Source organism: Lepisma saccharinum, chromosome 5 (genome assembly GCF_977018435.1).
Source record: "Lepisma saccharinum chromosome 5, izLepSacc3.1, whole genome shotgun sequence".
Taxonomy (NCBI): Eukaryota; Metazoa; Arthropoda; class Insecta; order Zygentoma; family Lepismatidae; genus Lepisma; species Lepisma saccharinum.
The window spans coordinates 21,990,603-22,007,246 of NC_139233.1; the positions used below are offsets into that span (position 1 = coordinate 21,990,603).

General features: G+C 39.9%; 2 protein-coding genes across 3 annotated transcripts in view; both read right to left on the reverse strand.

The window, feature by feature from the left end:
* LOC145987711 (puratrophin-1-like) overlaps positions 1–16,644 on the reverse strand; it is a 984,553-nt gene that overhangs the window by 249,235 nt on the left and 718,674 nt on the right. The gene's annotated exons all lie outside the window — the stretch shown is intronic.
* The window catches only part of LOC145987555 (uncharacterized), a 36,053-nt gene continuing 32,097 nt past the window's right edge, over positions 12,689–16,644 (reverse strand). The window contains exon 3 of the mRNA XM_083121907.1: positions 12,689–12,778. Within this exon, the coding sequence (XP_082978033.1) occupies positions 12,689–12,778 (90 nt within the window). The remainder of the gene's footprint in view (positions 12,779–16,644) is intronic.

Here is a 16,644-nt window from a genome sequence, read left to right on the forward strand (position 1 = left end):
AATTCCAAATAAGAAAGCTTTTTATAGCCAAGAGAATATAGTTAAATGCGGATCTATATTCTGAAAACTGTACACAATACAGAGAAAATATATAGCGAAGCTTGTATATACATTGAAATACACACACACACACACACATATATATATATATATATATACACATACATATATGCTGATTCCAAATTTACGTCGGTTATATTCTTCTTGAAAGGAAATCTTCTTCTTCTGTCTTCTCGTAATTTCTGGAAAAAGGCTTCTTCTTCTTTTTTTCCTTCTAATTTGGGAAAAGGCTTCTTCTTTTCTTCCTTCTATTTTGGTAAAAGGCTTCTTCTTCTTTTATCAATCTACTCTATGGTAATAGGAAGGTTTCTTCTTCTTTCATCAATTTCTTCTATAGGAAATAAAGGCTTCTTCTTCTTTCGTCAATTTCTTCTATGACAAAATATATGAAAGGCTTCTTCTTTCTTCAATTTCCACTTCTTTTCTTTGGTAAAACGATAATCTTCTTTTTCTATCTTCTATCTTTTATGACCATCTCTTTCTTCTATTCACAAAAAATAGTCATCCCCTTTTATTCATCGTTGTTTCTTATTTCCTCCATTCATATCAATTCTTATTTCTTCTTTCAGCAGCAATTTTTATTGTCTTCTATATTCCGCCGAGATATTCTTATATTCTCGATAAATTCTTCTATTTATTCTTTCCACAGCAAATTCTTATTTCTTCTATTCTTCTTTGCCACTGGAAAAAGTCTTATTGCTCTCATTTATCGCAAATATTCTCTTTACCATACCTCTTCTCAATAATACAGACAAATCATTATGCTGCATTCCTTATAGAGAATTGAACCAAAGCTATAGAGGATATTTAGGGGCGTCTAATCTGACAATAGCGCCTCCTTCTAAAACAACAACCAAGGGAAATAACCAGGATCGCTAATAACAAGCGCTGCCGATGGCCCAGTGAGACTAATAAGGAGCGCAACCGTAAAGTGCGTCGGGGCGTCTAATTTGACAACAGCGCCACCGGGGACAAGCAACCAAAACATGGCGACGTTCTCTTCGCCATAGGTATTAAATCAAATTTTGATCACTAGGATCAGAAAGGAGATACGTTTCTGAATTCATTTGCTCACTTATTAACTTTCCTAATTGTTTCATATATGAGCTTATTCTTAATTATCTTAATTGGCTATATACAACATTTTATTCACTCCTTCTATAATTTGTATACTCTTCCTTTATATATTTTGCATTTACTAGAATATATATAATCGCTTTTCTCCGGTCCTAGTTTCCACAATTAGCTCTGCTCCTCTTTATATGGCGTGCTGCCAATTAGAATAATTATATTTAATTAAATAAAAATAATATTAATTAAATATGTACATTAATTAATGTCGTACTGTTATTATTCCATGAATAGGTAGAAAGTTGGTAAAATAATAGAGATATAACAACACGTATTTATTATCTAGCTTACGTGTAGTTAAGATCCCAAAAATTAGTATAAAAATAACTGTCCTGGCATGCAAATTAATGACAAAAATAACTGTCGTGGCATGGAAATTAATGACAAAAAGATAAAGATCCTGATTAATATTTTATGCATATTATCATAAGCAATAGTGTGCATAAATCTTTGGAAATGTCCTTCAAAGCCGTATGATTCCAATTCCTTGACTTCCGATCAGTTCGGCGGAAATAATAAGCATCGATTATGTAACAAATGCTAAACAAGTATATTCTGATTAATTGTAATACTTGGAAATCTCTCGGCGGTGGGCGGACCCCCTGAACCCCCCCCCCCCCCACACCCATAAATACGTCCTTGCTCTTCTAATATCTAAGATACTGATAGTTGGCAGTGACAGACGGACGAACAAGGAGTTCATTCAGAATTTACAATCTGGGGGTGTAGGGTCGGTTTTTATGTGGTATAAAGATAATTTTACCACCAAACTGACGATACATGGGGTTCTACGAAAATTTTTAGAGTGATGGTATTACGGGCGTGTAATCGAATAAACGTAAGTATTTTAGCTTATTTTATTAGTACCCTAGTATGTATTTACAATTTTCTTCCTTTTTCAAAATTTAAACGCTAAAGAAACACGTCCCTACAGTGTGAAAAGTCGATATAATACCATTTCGTGAGAGTTTTATATGATTAAGGAAATTAATGAATATTAATGAATCGGTTCTTAAGACACATACACATGGTGCACACAACTGCAATGAGTAATCAGTACCCATGTTTACCCACGTTAAGATGTTTTTCAGACTTGATATTTTTCTGTGTCAATGCTGCATTATATGCGTACATAACATGTATGAGTGTGCGTTTGATATTCCAAACAGTTACCGACGCCATCTTTACTTCTCATTCTAGTCACAGCACAGAGAGGTGACGTCATGAATTCACCTGAGAGCACCACACCGAGAAGAAAGTTTGGGATAACCGAAAAATAGTTCCTGCTAAGCAAATAGTATTTCATTAAATATGACAAAAATTAAAGTATCGTTCACTAGTACCAAATTCTTTCAGTAATCGTGCACATTACCAAAACTTTTGGTCAAAATTTCCACATTTATTCAAGGCTGCATTTTATGTATGGTTACCACAATGCGTGTTTTGTTAATTCAAACAAGTTATTTTGTAAATTGTAGGGTAACTTTTAACAATGTACGATCACCGGCAATAAAAATGGGACACCTAGATTCTGAAATACTCGCTTCATTGCATGGCGTTGTGTGTGTTGCCTAACTCAAGGGCGGCGACAGAACTTGCCACTGAAAATTTGCTATTAAAAGTCACTCATCGCCGTATAATTAGGCAACACGCATAACGCCATGCAAGGACGGAGTATTTCAGGATCTGTGTGTCCTATTATTATTGCCGGTGACTGTACATAACGGTTCTACGAAGATCTTCCCTGGTTCAACTACAGATATCTTGCAAGCCACTGCAGGTGCGAAGATGAAACTTGGTGAACTGAACGGTGTAACAAATATTAATTTTTTCAAACATGACCGTTCGGTGGGAGTGAACACCGTGCGACCTATAGCAATGTTTCGGGAACTACAAGATGCAAAGGCTTGCGAGAAAACGACCAGCATTTCTCTTCGCATGTCAGTTTACATGAAAGGAACATCTTTCCCCCTTTTTTTTCTCAATTGTTCGTACAAATTTAGCATGATTATCTCGGGGCGCCATGCTGCGAACTAAATCATCATTTCCGACGTTCGTGAACCGCCTGAAGGGCAAACAATGTGGCTGTAGGGCTTACAAATGAGCATCTGTTTCCCTTTTAAATTCGTACATTTTTTTCCCTCAGAAATATAATTTTGTTTCGCCTTTCTCTTCCTGCGATTTTTCTTTCGTTACAATTTACTTTCTTGCTTTCTCGCCTCTTTATGCAAGTTCCTTTTTTTACTTTCAATAAAAATGTCGAACATTTCTAAAATATATTAACAGTATCATGTTTTTTTTTATTTATTGGGCTTACAGCTTTACATCAGGCTGTTTATGCCTAGCATACATACTTAATATGTAACCATTACATTTAAGCTTTGAAAAGTTATATCAAAATTTAAATTCATTCACTCATGTATCAAAATATTCAATCTACTTCCATTTTTATAACTTTGTAGTAGTTTGTCTCAGAATGAGAAGTGAATTGTGTACAATACGAATATCTAATATGTACAATAAATCATACCAGGCTACGATCCATACAAACCATATTTATTGGAAATGCACATTTTTCATAATGGTTTGTATGAACAGTTCATATATGAACCCTTTCCTCTCGCGGATTTCTATGAAAATATAATGAACAACCTACAAGGAAGTTACATGCAGGTGGGCAATCACTGATAGTGAACGTAGCTTTGTGGATGTGATATCTATGTACTCATATGAATTGGATTGGCTTTGCATTTGGAAAGAAAATTGAAGAGCTTCTATCTCAAGACGTACTGTAAAAAGCAGGAAAAAATGCCTCCATTTTAATGAAAAACCATTGTGCTGGAATTTCGAAAACTGTTAATTTACACGAAATCATCCTTATATTCATTGAACAATAAAAATAATATTTTTCATTCCTTTAACGTTGCTTTTCCTAGCTTTTTTAAAAAGTTTATCTTGAAGAAAATAACAAGAGTGAAAATATTGATAATTTAAATTAGCATAAACTTTATGGATATAAGAATATGCCATTATCGTCTAATAATTACTGTCAACCGATCAACTGACCCTATCCTTAATAAATAATAATATTGACGGACAATTATTTCCGCTTATTATTGCTATTTACACTGTAAAAAACTGACTGGAGAATGACGGTGCAAGACGGTTTTACGCAAGAAAAAAGACCATGACAGTTTTTTAATGTATTAATTACTATGCAGTTAACCGTAATCAACGTAATTATGTAATGTAATTATAATGATTCCGATTTTAAGAGCATGTTTATGTTGACTACAACTGCAACAAAGGACAATCAAGATGAATTGCTAATTGAGTAAACGGATCACAAAAAAACAACCAATTACATACTAATAGTGGTTACAAGAGACTCTGCAATATCAACTTAATTTTATATTTGTGGTTAATATTTATTACTTTATTATTATTATTAATATTAACTTTTATAAGAGCAACTATTGATGTTACTTAGGTTTGGGATATCAATGCCGTTCCCGGGATTCGAATCATCAATTTGTGTTGAAGAACCGATTTATGTAAGGATGCCCTTAACAGGACTGGTCCTACAGCCCTATAGCGTGATCGGCGTTGTTGAAATGTGACGGGAACGGAATTCAAACCTATCATCCTTGGCTTCGAAGCTTTCTAAGTAAGGTTATGGCTACACCAAGCAGGCCAGATTGTTGTCGCAGCTGAACTGATAAACGATCGAAGAAGTTAGAGAGTTGGAGCTTCGACTCACGTCTCTCCACCAAAACTATCTGGATAGAGGCCCTTGGTGCGAATTTTAAATTCGTACACTTATTTGACAAAAAATGTTATAACTCGTAGACTATTTGCCCAATCTACTTCGGGCAACTTTTGTTTTGCAGCTAGAACATCAAGGCATGCAACCATGCAGAAATAAAAACGCCAAAGCCAATAAGAGGGGTTGGGTGGGCCGCGGACCCCAACTTTCAATGAAAAAAATCATAAAAATAGGGAGTTTGTTTCACATATTCGATAATATAATGCACCCAGAAACATGAAATGACTTTCATTCGGTTGGGAAAGGAACATTCTTTGAAAATAAGGCTAAATTTCCGTCCCCTTCCCAAAATAGGTGGGGAAGGGGGCAAACTCCCCATTTTTAAAATTTTTTTCATTGAAAGTTGGGGGCCGCGAACCACCCCAACCCCTCTTATGGGCTTTAGCGTTTTGATTTCTGCACGGTTGCATGTCCTGATGTTATAGCAGCAAAACAAAAGTTACCCGAAGTAGATTGGTCAAATAGTCTACGAATTATAACATTTTTTGTCAAATAAGTGTACGAATTTAATTTAAAATTCGCGCCATCTTCCATACGTAAATTTGGAGTCGGGAAGGGGGGGGGGTGCATCCACATGGCGTGCCAAAGCTTCGTTTAACCCACTGTAAGTGCTTCCGACATAACAGAATAGTATCTAGATAATAAAAAACAGGAATTTTGTAATCAGCTGCATGGTCGAAAAATCGACCAAAATACGAGGCGCATCTTATTGTGGATGGTCGAAAAATCGACCGTAATACGAGTAAAGGTTAAGGAAAGTTTGACCAAAAAAGGAAAAGGGGTCCGATGTCGCTTTGCAATCAAAGGGTCCCGGTTTCGGTCACGGCGGCGGCACATAGTGGTTCGTATCCCACTTTAAACTGTAGGTGCAGTCCCGCTTAATCTATCTAAGCATAAGATGGGGTTAACATATTTGACCAACAGGAAGGGGGCGATACTGCAACAATACTCCTTGACACACTACTGATTCGATCTGGTCATCATTCATCCTAATCGTTATTTCATGTCAACAACGTAGATAAGCGTAGTGGTGATCAACCTTCAAATGCGACGACCTTCGTGAAGGTACACCCAACGGCGAAAGAAACAGTAGGCGAATTGTCCACCACCATTTTCATTCTGTCTGTATTACACAATGTGATGACAATGAATTGAAATAAAGACGTCAATAAGCAGAGAACGATGCCTGCTTCGAACCAACATAGTTTCTTTCATTCCTTAAAACAACACAGGATGTAGAATAAAAAAGTAATGAAAATGGCGGTGGACAATTTGCTTACCATTATCTTTGCCGTTGACTGTACACCTCACTTTCTGGAAGACGAGCAAGGGTGAGGATGAAGTCCAGAATTTGAGGGCAACTACAAGAGCCTTGAGGGTGAGTGTATAAAAGTGAGTACAAAGTTGAGCCTTGAGGGTGAGAGTGAGGGCAGATTGAACATTGAGGGTGAGTGACAGGGCGGGGTTGAGCCTTTAAGGTTGAGCCTTAAATGTGAGTGAGAGGGCAAAGTTGAACATCAAGGGTGAGAGTGTGAGAGTAAGGGCAAACTTGAGCAGCGAAGAAGAGTTTGAGAGCCAATGATAAGCGTAAGGGCGGGGCGAATTAACATACGAGTGAGGAAGAGGTCCAGCCATGTGGGTGAGGACATGGGCGACAAAAAATATGAATAAACAAAGGCATCGACACTTACCGGTAACCAGGCATAGTCGCTAATCAAGCGGACATCCTGATTGGCAACCCTCATGGTGTCCATGCAGAATCCAAAGATATCACGACACCGCGTCAGCAACCATTACATCTTCCAAAACAAAACAAGATCAACACATCCTCTGTCCTTACACGCACACACATAACTGCACAGTCAGGTAGGTCCATTCCAGCAAGTCACAACAATCACTTTCCTCCAAATACCACCACGATGAGCACTCTCATCAACAATGACACGCGAGGAGGAACCTTCAGCAGACTCCCGGGACAAAAATGCGGCACGCTACCATTGTTGACACTCGGAAGATCCTCACAGGCCGGAAGTCGGTCGGTCACTGGTAACATCTCCGGCGTCAGTTACCGGAGGAAGTCAGTCGGTTGGTCGTTCGCCTTGAGCCATTCCTCAATGGAGCAGACAACCCGACCAGACACTTTCCAGCGGATAGGAAGAGGGAAGGAGCTCGGGAGGGGGGGAAAAGGAAACAGCCGAAAAGGAGGTGGAAGTAGAGATGGAAACGGGAAGGAATCGGCTGAAAGAGAGTCGGACACGCCCACCGAGGGACCTTCAGCCAATGGACCTTCCCGCAGAGGATTTTCCCCTCGGTCCAACGGAAGCCCCACTTTACAGGTGTTGTGTACATGTAACTTGTTTGTGAAACGAGGTCATCTTTCCCTTTCTCAGATCGCTTCCAGAGATTCTCCGCTTGATGTTACGGACTGATTTTTCCAGCGGCAGTGTTTCCAACTTTTCCAGTGAAGAATCGGCGGGAACAACACCTCGGATGAATTGAGAGAGTTCAGCGCCCATCGATCGACACACTAAGCCAGGACGAAGACATACGTAACAAGAAGCATGCCAAGCGAGAGTACGATAGATCGCGGGTTCGAGTCGGGGAACGGCCGCTCCGAACAGATGCAAGTGTAGCAACACTCAGCGAACAAGTGCATGGGTTTGAAAATAAATTATTATCGTAGCTTGACACGTTAATCTTTGAGGTGGTGATTTTTTCCTGCACGTCTCGAAGGTTAAGAATTAGTTCAGTAAGGATAGCCTGACGGTAAAGATTGAGCATAGTAGACTAAGAGGAGTAAGATTCAGAAGGTTGAGAAGACATGATAAAACTGATGAAGGGACACTCACAAAGAACACCCAGGCCGGAAGTAAATTTCAGGAAAATCACTCTTAAGGTATAACCTACTTGGCGGCTAAGATAATTTTGAATTTAGTACTTCTGGAAATGACAGAAATAACAATAAAAGCCGTCATTCTAAGTGCCATACACTCTTTCATTACTCACTAGGATGGACAAGGAACGACGGATGTGTCAAGGTGACGTGAGCCAGTGACCATGTCGACATTCCCATCTCCACATGCCACTCATGCATCCCAAGAAAACGTGTTCGTAAGCTAACATGATTCTTCTACAATTTAAACTAGGGGCAAGGCTCGGACTCGAGACGAGACTGAGAACGAGACAGATGTCTGTCCGTTAGAGTGCTGCAGCGAGAGGATTTCGCTCGGGGGCCAAATAGTTCGCACGAACGACGCTAGATAGCGTACGGAATTGAGAGCTTCTCCGCACGAGCGAATAACGCTCGAACAGGCAAAACGAGCGGTATATGTACACCAGAGTGCTGTAATACACGTATAACCGTAATTTGTCTGTGGCAGTGGGCCCTCAATTATGGATCGTGTAGTGAAAGACGCAGTCAAATTGAAACTTAAGTGAACATAGTCATCAACTTCATGTTAAAATGTATTTTAGTCTATCTTACCAATACAGTGATTATATGGAAATGAAATAGATGATTGTGGGCTGAAACTGCCAGGACGGATATGTTACATATATGTGTCTACGATTATTGTCACCTTAAAATGATATTCTACTGTGGTACTCTACTGTCCGTCTTCCTCATTCAAGCTTCGAAAGTATAGAGGGAGAATCGAGTAACTGTTCTACCAAAAAGAGAAGAACCCTGTAGCGCTGTCGTCGAAATTTCAACCTTCAGCGAAGAGAGCACGGGTGATGTAATCAGCTGCTTGCCATGTAACCTTGCTCTTGCGTTGCCACAAGTGATGGATTCATTTGGTTTTACTTCGTTTTCCTGCCACTTTTGGCGAAGATGAGGACGAGGAATGACGTGGATGAACAGGCACTCGCAAGAAACACCCATGCCGAGATTCGAACCGGAAACGCCTAGTGTCGTAGCACGTTGTACGAACCACTCCGCCACGGAGGCCGATGACGAGAAAGGTAAACAAATTACGTCCAGTTTAGTTCGCGAGTTGGCCGCTGTTTCTCTCCGCGCCATTGCGACTCGAGGTGCATATATTGGTGTAATTACCTGTTCAATCAAACCTTAAAAATCCTAGTGTCAAGTAGTTGCAATCACTAGTGTATTTACGATTTAATTCGGTAATTAGAGGTTCAAGTTTGTTCTTGTCAGGGAAAATATAACACGACAAAGTCTTCACAAGATGCGAGGATTGTACTGTTTAACACAATCACATGCAACATATTTATTCTAATAATTATTGCCTTTTATACATTGTCCAATTTAAAGAGTCACTTGCAGAATTTTCTGGTTTCATTATAGTGTACATTTAAAGGTATTTACCGGAAACTTGCATTAAACAGTCATTTCAAGAACAACGTTTGCATCTGTAACCCTTTAGTTCACGGGGCTTTTCGAGAAGGTGTGAAAATTCAATACCCCGCCCCCTATTATTCACTGGCTCACTAAACAACATACCAGAAAACAGAAATTAGCCTTCCCAGCAGAATGTTATGAAATGATAGATGGGAGCCTACATCACCCTCACTTTGCTGTAGGCAGAGGCGTCTCGTGAACGCATGCGTCAATTGTGGGGAAAAGGACAGCTTGCTCTGCGACGACATTCATGAGCATTTCTACATTCTAATTTCTTCATATAGGAGAAGTTTTTATTTTACACGAGAGCGCTGAACTAAGCTTATATTACATTTCTTGGATCTGAAGTGAAAGAAAGTAATAATTATTTTCCCCAAATTATCGCATGCGTCACTTCAGATCCAAGAAATGTAATATAAGCTTAGTTGAGCGCTCTCGAGTAAAATAAAAACTTCTCCTATATGAAGAAATTAGAATGTAGAAATGCTCATGAATGTCGTCTCAGAGCAAGCTGTCTTTTTTCCCACAATTGACGCATGCGCAGCATGCACCGCATGCGTTCAGGAGACGCCTCTGGCTGTAGGCATGCATTTTGAGCAGTGATTGAGTGCCCTTGTCAACTGATTGGTTGAAATGATCCATGAGTAGTAGCAGGAAATCGAATCGCGTGCGTACAGATGCACTGGCACGGCACTGCACCGGTGTGAAGATGATGTAAGCGCAAGGATAAAAACACCATTCTCTGACCGCTCTATGAATGACTGATGATATGATGAAATTGATGAAGGGACGTACAAAAAACACCCATGCCCAGGCCGGAATTCGAACCCGGGACCTCTGGTGTCGTACCGCGGTGTGATAACCCTTCCGCCACGGAAACCCGACTCGCTCTAAGAATGAAATCACTGTAAACAAACATCGTGGGTACCTCCCTGGTGGCGCAGTGGTAACGTCGTCAACTTCTAATCAAAGGGTCCCGGAATCCATACCCTGTGGAGCAGTGGCGTATACCGAGTCCAAGGTCTGGGCTATCTCACTATGTCACATAGTCCTAGCCTATGAATAGAAATAAATTTACCAACTCCTTAGAAATCAGGTTGCCAACTCATAAGAAATCAGGTTGCCAACTCCTAAGAAATTAGGTTGCCAACTCATAAGAAATCAGGTTGCCAACTCATAAGAAATCAGGTTGCCAACTCATAAGAAATCAGGTTGCCAACTCATAAGAAAACAGGTCGCCAACTCATAAGAAAACAGGTTGCCAACTCATAAGAAAACAGGTTGCCAACTCATAAGAAAACAGGTTGCCAACTCATAGGAAATCAGGTTGCCAACTAAAGAATCAACATCATCATCTCACTGATATGAATAATAATATTTATACTTTCTGATCGTGTATTTTATTCTCTAGACTTCAGGCTTCGCAGATAGCCTAGCTAGCCTAGAATATACGCTCCTGGTGTGGAGTGTATGGAATGTAACTTTTTCCATCTGATCGAAATTATGATTATAGCATTCTTTCCACTTCACTCCAAAGGAAGTGGAATCCACAAAATCCGGATAACGGATATCCGAATTTCAAATTATCCAATATCCATTTTCGATGCAATGGATAATGCAAATAACCGGATAGTACAGATTTGATGAAGAATTTGTCGAAAATCCGTAGAGTAAAATGCGAAAATGACGATAAAAGAATATGTGGATCGTAAAAAGGATAAATGATCGGATAATCCGGATATCGGATAATTATGATAATCCGAATGATTAGGAAAATCCGAATAGTTTATGATAATACGTATATCCAGATATCAGAATATCCAGAAAAAAAATTAACAACTTAGTTCTTATGGAGGCTTTCAGATCGAAGCCGCAGGCGACAAGTTCCTTTCACTCTAAAGCAAAACATTCACCGCCCATGCGAACAACAGACCGAAGCGACCTATCGAAAAAACTATCCAGGCCGAGACACACGTGGAGCGTGTCGTGTCTCTTCGGATCGAAATGTGCCATTGATTACTGAGGGTTCGCTCCCAACCTACGTGTGTCGCTTCGGTCTGATATCTCCCTTACAATGTATGGAATAACACCAGGTGAATGCGCTAGAGATATTACATAAACCGAGAGCATTGTTACACAAATCGAGACGAGATTGAAACAGAGACCAGACTCTTGGACGATAACAAGATATCTGTGAAATCGATACGAGATCGAGACTTGTTGGCCAATGGTATCGTTTCGTTCGAGACTTCAGGAAATTGGAATAGCCGTCAAGGGTCTAGCTTATCGCACACAGCATTAAGAACCTTCGTCTACTGACGTCAGGTTTAGGACTCTTAGCATAAAAAATAAGCCCAGAAAAATTGCAGTGCATTTACGCTGAGAGATCTAAACCTAACAGGCCTAACCTAACAACGAAAGCAAGCAGCGCTAACGTCACTAGACGAAGGTGCTCAATACTGTGTGCTATAAACGAGCCAGTCAAATAGCAGACTAGGGTTTCTTCAAGCCTAGCGTTTAAAACGCCCAAAACTTTGAATGTACGATGTCGTGCATACGAAACAGCACGAACTCGAGTTCAGGATTGCATTTCGTGGGGAGGATTTGCTCACCAGTGCTTCTCGTTAGGGTTGTTCAAGGTTCAGGAATTTTAAATACATTCAATTCCGGTCCAGGAGAGAAAATTACCAAGCGTAAATGGGTTCTGGAGCGTAAAGAATCTTTTTATCTGAAAAGTATTTCAATTCGCTCCATCAACCTTTTTTTTTTTTCGGATAAATTCAAAAACGGTCTAGGAACCTTTTCTTCCGGATCAATTTAAATAGAGTCCAAGTTCCATGTATTGAAATGAAACAATACGCAACTTCGGTCCTGTTGCGGAACCCAATAAAACCCATTAAAATTGATGGGTTCCTAACCTTAAACAACCCTGCTTCTCTCGTGCTTCAAAAACATCCCATTCCAGAACGTACACCTTCATTTGGAGTGAAGTGGAAAGAAAGCCATACTCATAATTTTGATCAGAAGTAACCGCGGCGTGGAAAAACCTGGGAAGAAGACACCAAGCAATGGGTTCTCTTCCTGTGATCGGAATAAGGAATGAACCCCAATCTTGAAGCAAGGAAACTCCAAAACTCTTGCAGCCGAATCTGCGATCTGAGACGCATCAATTTACAACTGAACCAATCAGGTCCTATAGAAAGTGGTTCGCCAAACTGGTTCCGTACAAGACGGCTTTTGTGTACCTTCCAGTTTTCACGACAAGAAGGTCCATCATTGTCAAAATGAATGCAACCACCATGATGGACTATTTAGCTAACATCCTCCGAATACATGTCCCCGACATGCGACTTTCTTTGGGCTGTTAATTTGACTGTGTAGCGAACTGCTGTACCCATCCGCTACAGAGATAATAAGATAAGCATTATACACACTTGTATTATCGTCTCTCCGATTGCAGCAACGATTGGAGCAATTCTGATCATGCGTTCTCCGAGATACATATCTAGAAAAAGTCCAAGTAATTTGAATGGTGAAATTGTAACGATATTTTATTCCAAATAATATTGTTCCTGCGATGTATACGCAACTGCAACGTCCACCATTATAATGAGAGAACGTTTTCACAAGAGACGTTAGTTTTAATTGGTTTGAGTTGGTATTTTAAGTCCACTTTATGCACAGTAAGGATAATTCTTTCAGTGAACGTTCCAAGACAAGACCTGGCCACTTCTTTCAGTGATCGTTCCAAGAGAAGAGCTGGCCACTTCTTTCAGTGGACGTTTCAAGTGAAGAGCTGGCCACTTCTTTCAGTGGGTGGACGTTCCAAGAGAAGAGGTGGCCACCTCTTTCAGTGGACGATACAAGAGAAGAGCTGGCCAGTTCTCTTAGTGGACGTTACAGGAGAAGATTGATTGATTGATTTGGTGTTTTAAGTCCACTTTCTGCACAGTAAGGCTAATCGTGACAGGACCAACAGTTTAAAGTGGGATGTGAACCACTATGTGCCTCCGCCGGGTATCGAACCCGGGACCCCTTGATTACAAGGCGGCGACGCTACTACAAGTCGTTAGAACCATGTTGACTGCCGTGACTAAGGGTGTACAGGACGGAAAATTTTTGTTCGGGACGGAATTGAGAAGGAATTATTAATAATCCTGACGTTCGGGACTCGAAAAAATCTTTATATCCCAAGCAGAATGGGGAATTTACAGGAAACTCTCGAATTGTACACATTGTTTCCCCTTAAAGTTAATGTTTCTTGCAACTTCCGGAATAAAAAACTGTTAATTTCAAGAAATTTGAGACAGTTATGGTAGTGCAGAAAATATCAAGAATTAACCTCTCTTAACTTTCGGATCTTCTCGGCTGTTCTGGATTACAAAAAGTCGGTGAATCTTTTCCAGACCTTGATAATTCACACTTTTTTTTGTATACTCTACGACACGTAAAAACATGGATCAGAGGTATCGTGAAGGACAGTAGATTAAGTGGTCTCTGTTCGATATCTGTACAAAAAGACAAAGAACTCTTCATCAACAAAGTGATAGATGTTTATGGAAAGGAAGCAAGGTGAATCCAGATTCTATCTAGATAGCAGACTGGAGTCTTAATTAGTATACGGCGCAATAGTATTATCAATTCAATCTGAATTTTATGACCTGTAAAGTATAATAATAATAACGTTCCTATGACTGAAGGGCAGGATATGAAATCTTACCCTCCCCCCCCCCCGCATTTTTCGACATATTGTGTTTGCACAGATTACATTGTGTATGCGTAATACATGATGTACAGTGTTTACGAGGAGGTATAGACACTATCACCGTTTACGTGAAGAAGGTATATTCAGTAACTAGTAGGAAAATAAGATGTTTAGCTACACTGTCGTTCCATGCGCTCCTTCCGGGCACACGAGGAACTTCCCACGAACGAATCTGTTACAGAATTCCCCCTCCTCACAACCTCCACCTTCAGGGGTCAACCCCTTTCGGATCTCTGGACGATGCGATGTAAGCTGTGATTAAGTCCGTTACGCCGACGATACAGACAATTAACAATGGCCGTCCTGAACGGAACAACCCGCCCACAAACCAGTCTTGACGTTCGAAAAAGGAGCCATGGATTTAGACAGCGAATTAAAAATGGAAATTTGTTGAGATAACGGTAACAGTACAGGAAATGTTAAAATTTTAGAGGGAGGATATATAATTACGAGCTGGAAATTAATGTAAGGAAACAACGAAAGTCGTGTGCACGAGAAACGATCGAGACTGAATGAATCGAGCAATATGGTGACGGTGGATTGAAGATGTGTGGAAACGGAAGTAAAAGAATAAGGCTGGACGCCTACTGGAGCGGAAGCGGAACAGAAGACGCACGGTGTCAAATACATGTAATCATACCGATTAACCTTTCTGTGCACAAAGTGGATATAAAACCAAACTACTAAAAAAAAGTATCATGTGCATAGTCGCCTACTGAGGCGGAAACGTGGCGAGACAGAGAAGGGATTTTTTTTCGCTTCCGAATACATATAGTGTTGTGCTGACACCCAATATAACAATTTCTGGACTGCTAATGTTTTATGCATTAAGTTACAAATTATGTCTTTATCATAAATAAAAAGACCTTATTAGAATGTCAGGGGATATCTGTATGTTATAACTAGTTCTCGGATTTTAGGTTTTTAACCTATTCTTTCCTTTACAGGTATGCAAGAAATAATAAGTTATGTCAGCGTTTCGTTAAAAAACGTAACGACTGATGAAGTTAAGTTGTTATAGTTCCTACAGTACAGTTAGAGTGCGTATATCGAACTTTTTTTTAGGATTTTATAAAATTTTTAAAGCTTTTACAGACTTTATATGTCATACAGAGGCATTTGATTTCTTTGGTCACGAGAAAATCTATTGACGAACGTGTTTGAAACGTACTCTCTGTCGATTTCCCTTCGTCCCAAGTCCATGGTGATTTTTAAAAGCTATAAACAAAGCAAAATATCTGGTGCCACTGTTACCTGTACAATTCAAAGTGGTCTGATCTGTGTGGTCTTGCTCACTTTCGCGTCACTTCCGTGCTTTGTGGCATTCACGCCTTGCTAACTAACATTTCAGCATTGAAGTTTGCACCACTGACTACGTTTTTGTTGAAATATTATTTTCACCATATAAGATGATCCTCGCAGACAAAATTGCGGAGTTTGACTGTGGATAACATGAAAAAAAAGATTGTTGCCTAACTATACGGCGAAGAGTGGATTTTAATAGCAAATTTCCAATGGTAAGTTCTGACATCGCCGTAGGGTTAGGCAACACACATAACGTTATGCAAGATAGTGCGTATTTCAGGATATAGGTGTCCCACTTTCATTGCCGGTGACTGCCTAATCAGCAGTATTCAGAAATGTTGCACTATTTTAAGTTTTTTTGAACCTACTTCAGGATTTTTCGAGCCTAACTTGAGATTTTTAAGACCTATTTTAGGATTTTTAGAGCCTGTTTTAGGAACCTAAAAGCACACTTTTTAGAACCTAAAAATCCGATGTCTAGTTATAATATATTCTTAAAGTATCACTTCCTCTGTGAAAGAATGCATTTTTGTCATTACTGTACAATCTGCAAAGTGCACACGCACAAAAGTCAATTGTGAAAGAAGAGATTGCATTTCAGCTCGTCGTTCGAAACTACAGACGCAGAAAGTTGTTGCTTTCAAATCATGGCTGCGCAGACATCCGTGGCAGAATGGTTAGCACAGGGCGCTATTTAACGCCAGGAGTCCCGGGTTATAATCCCGGTCTGGGCATGGATATTCTTCGTTGGTTATCCCTTCATCAATTGCATCATATCATCATTCATCCTCGCCGTCGCGATTAACCAAAGTGGCAGCTTGGGTTCTGGCTGCGACTAATTTCAACAATACACATGGCCTTATTGGCGAGACATACTGAACGACACACTAAAAGTGAAAACAGGGCTTTGGTTAAACGGAGCGAAGAGACATCCAGTCACCCCCAATACAAATGGGACAACTAGTCCTTGCCTAACCATACAGCGACAAACGATGTTCATACCAAATCTCAATGGAAAGTTCACTCACGAGTTTGGCAACACGCACAACGTGCAAGGAAAATAATATTTCAGGATATAAGTGTCTACTATTGTGGATAAAATGGAAATTCCAAATGCTACATAAGCTATTGTTTCGCCTTGGAATGATGTTTATCACATTTATGGAACCGAAAGTGAAGAACACTTTTTAGAAATAG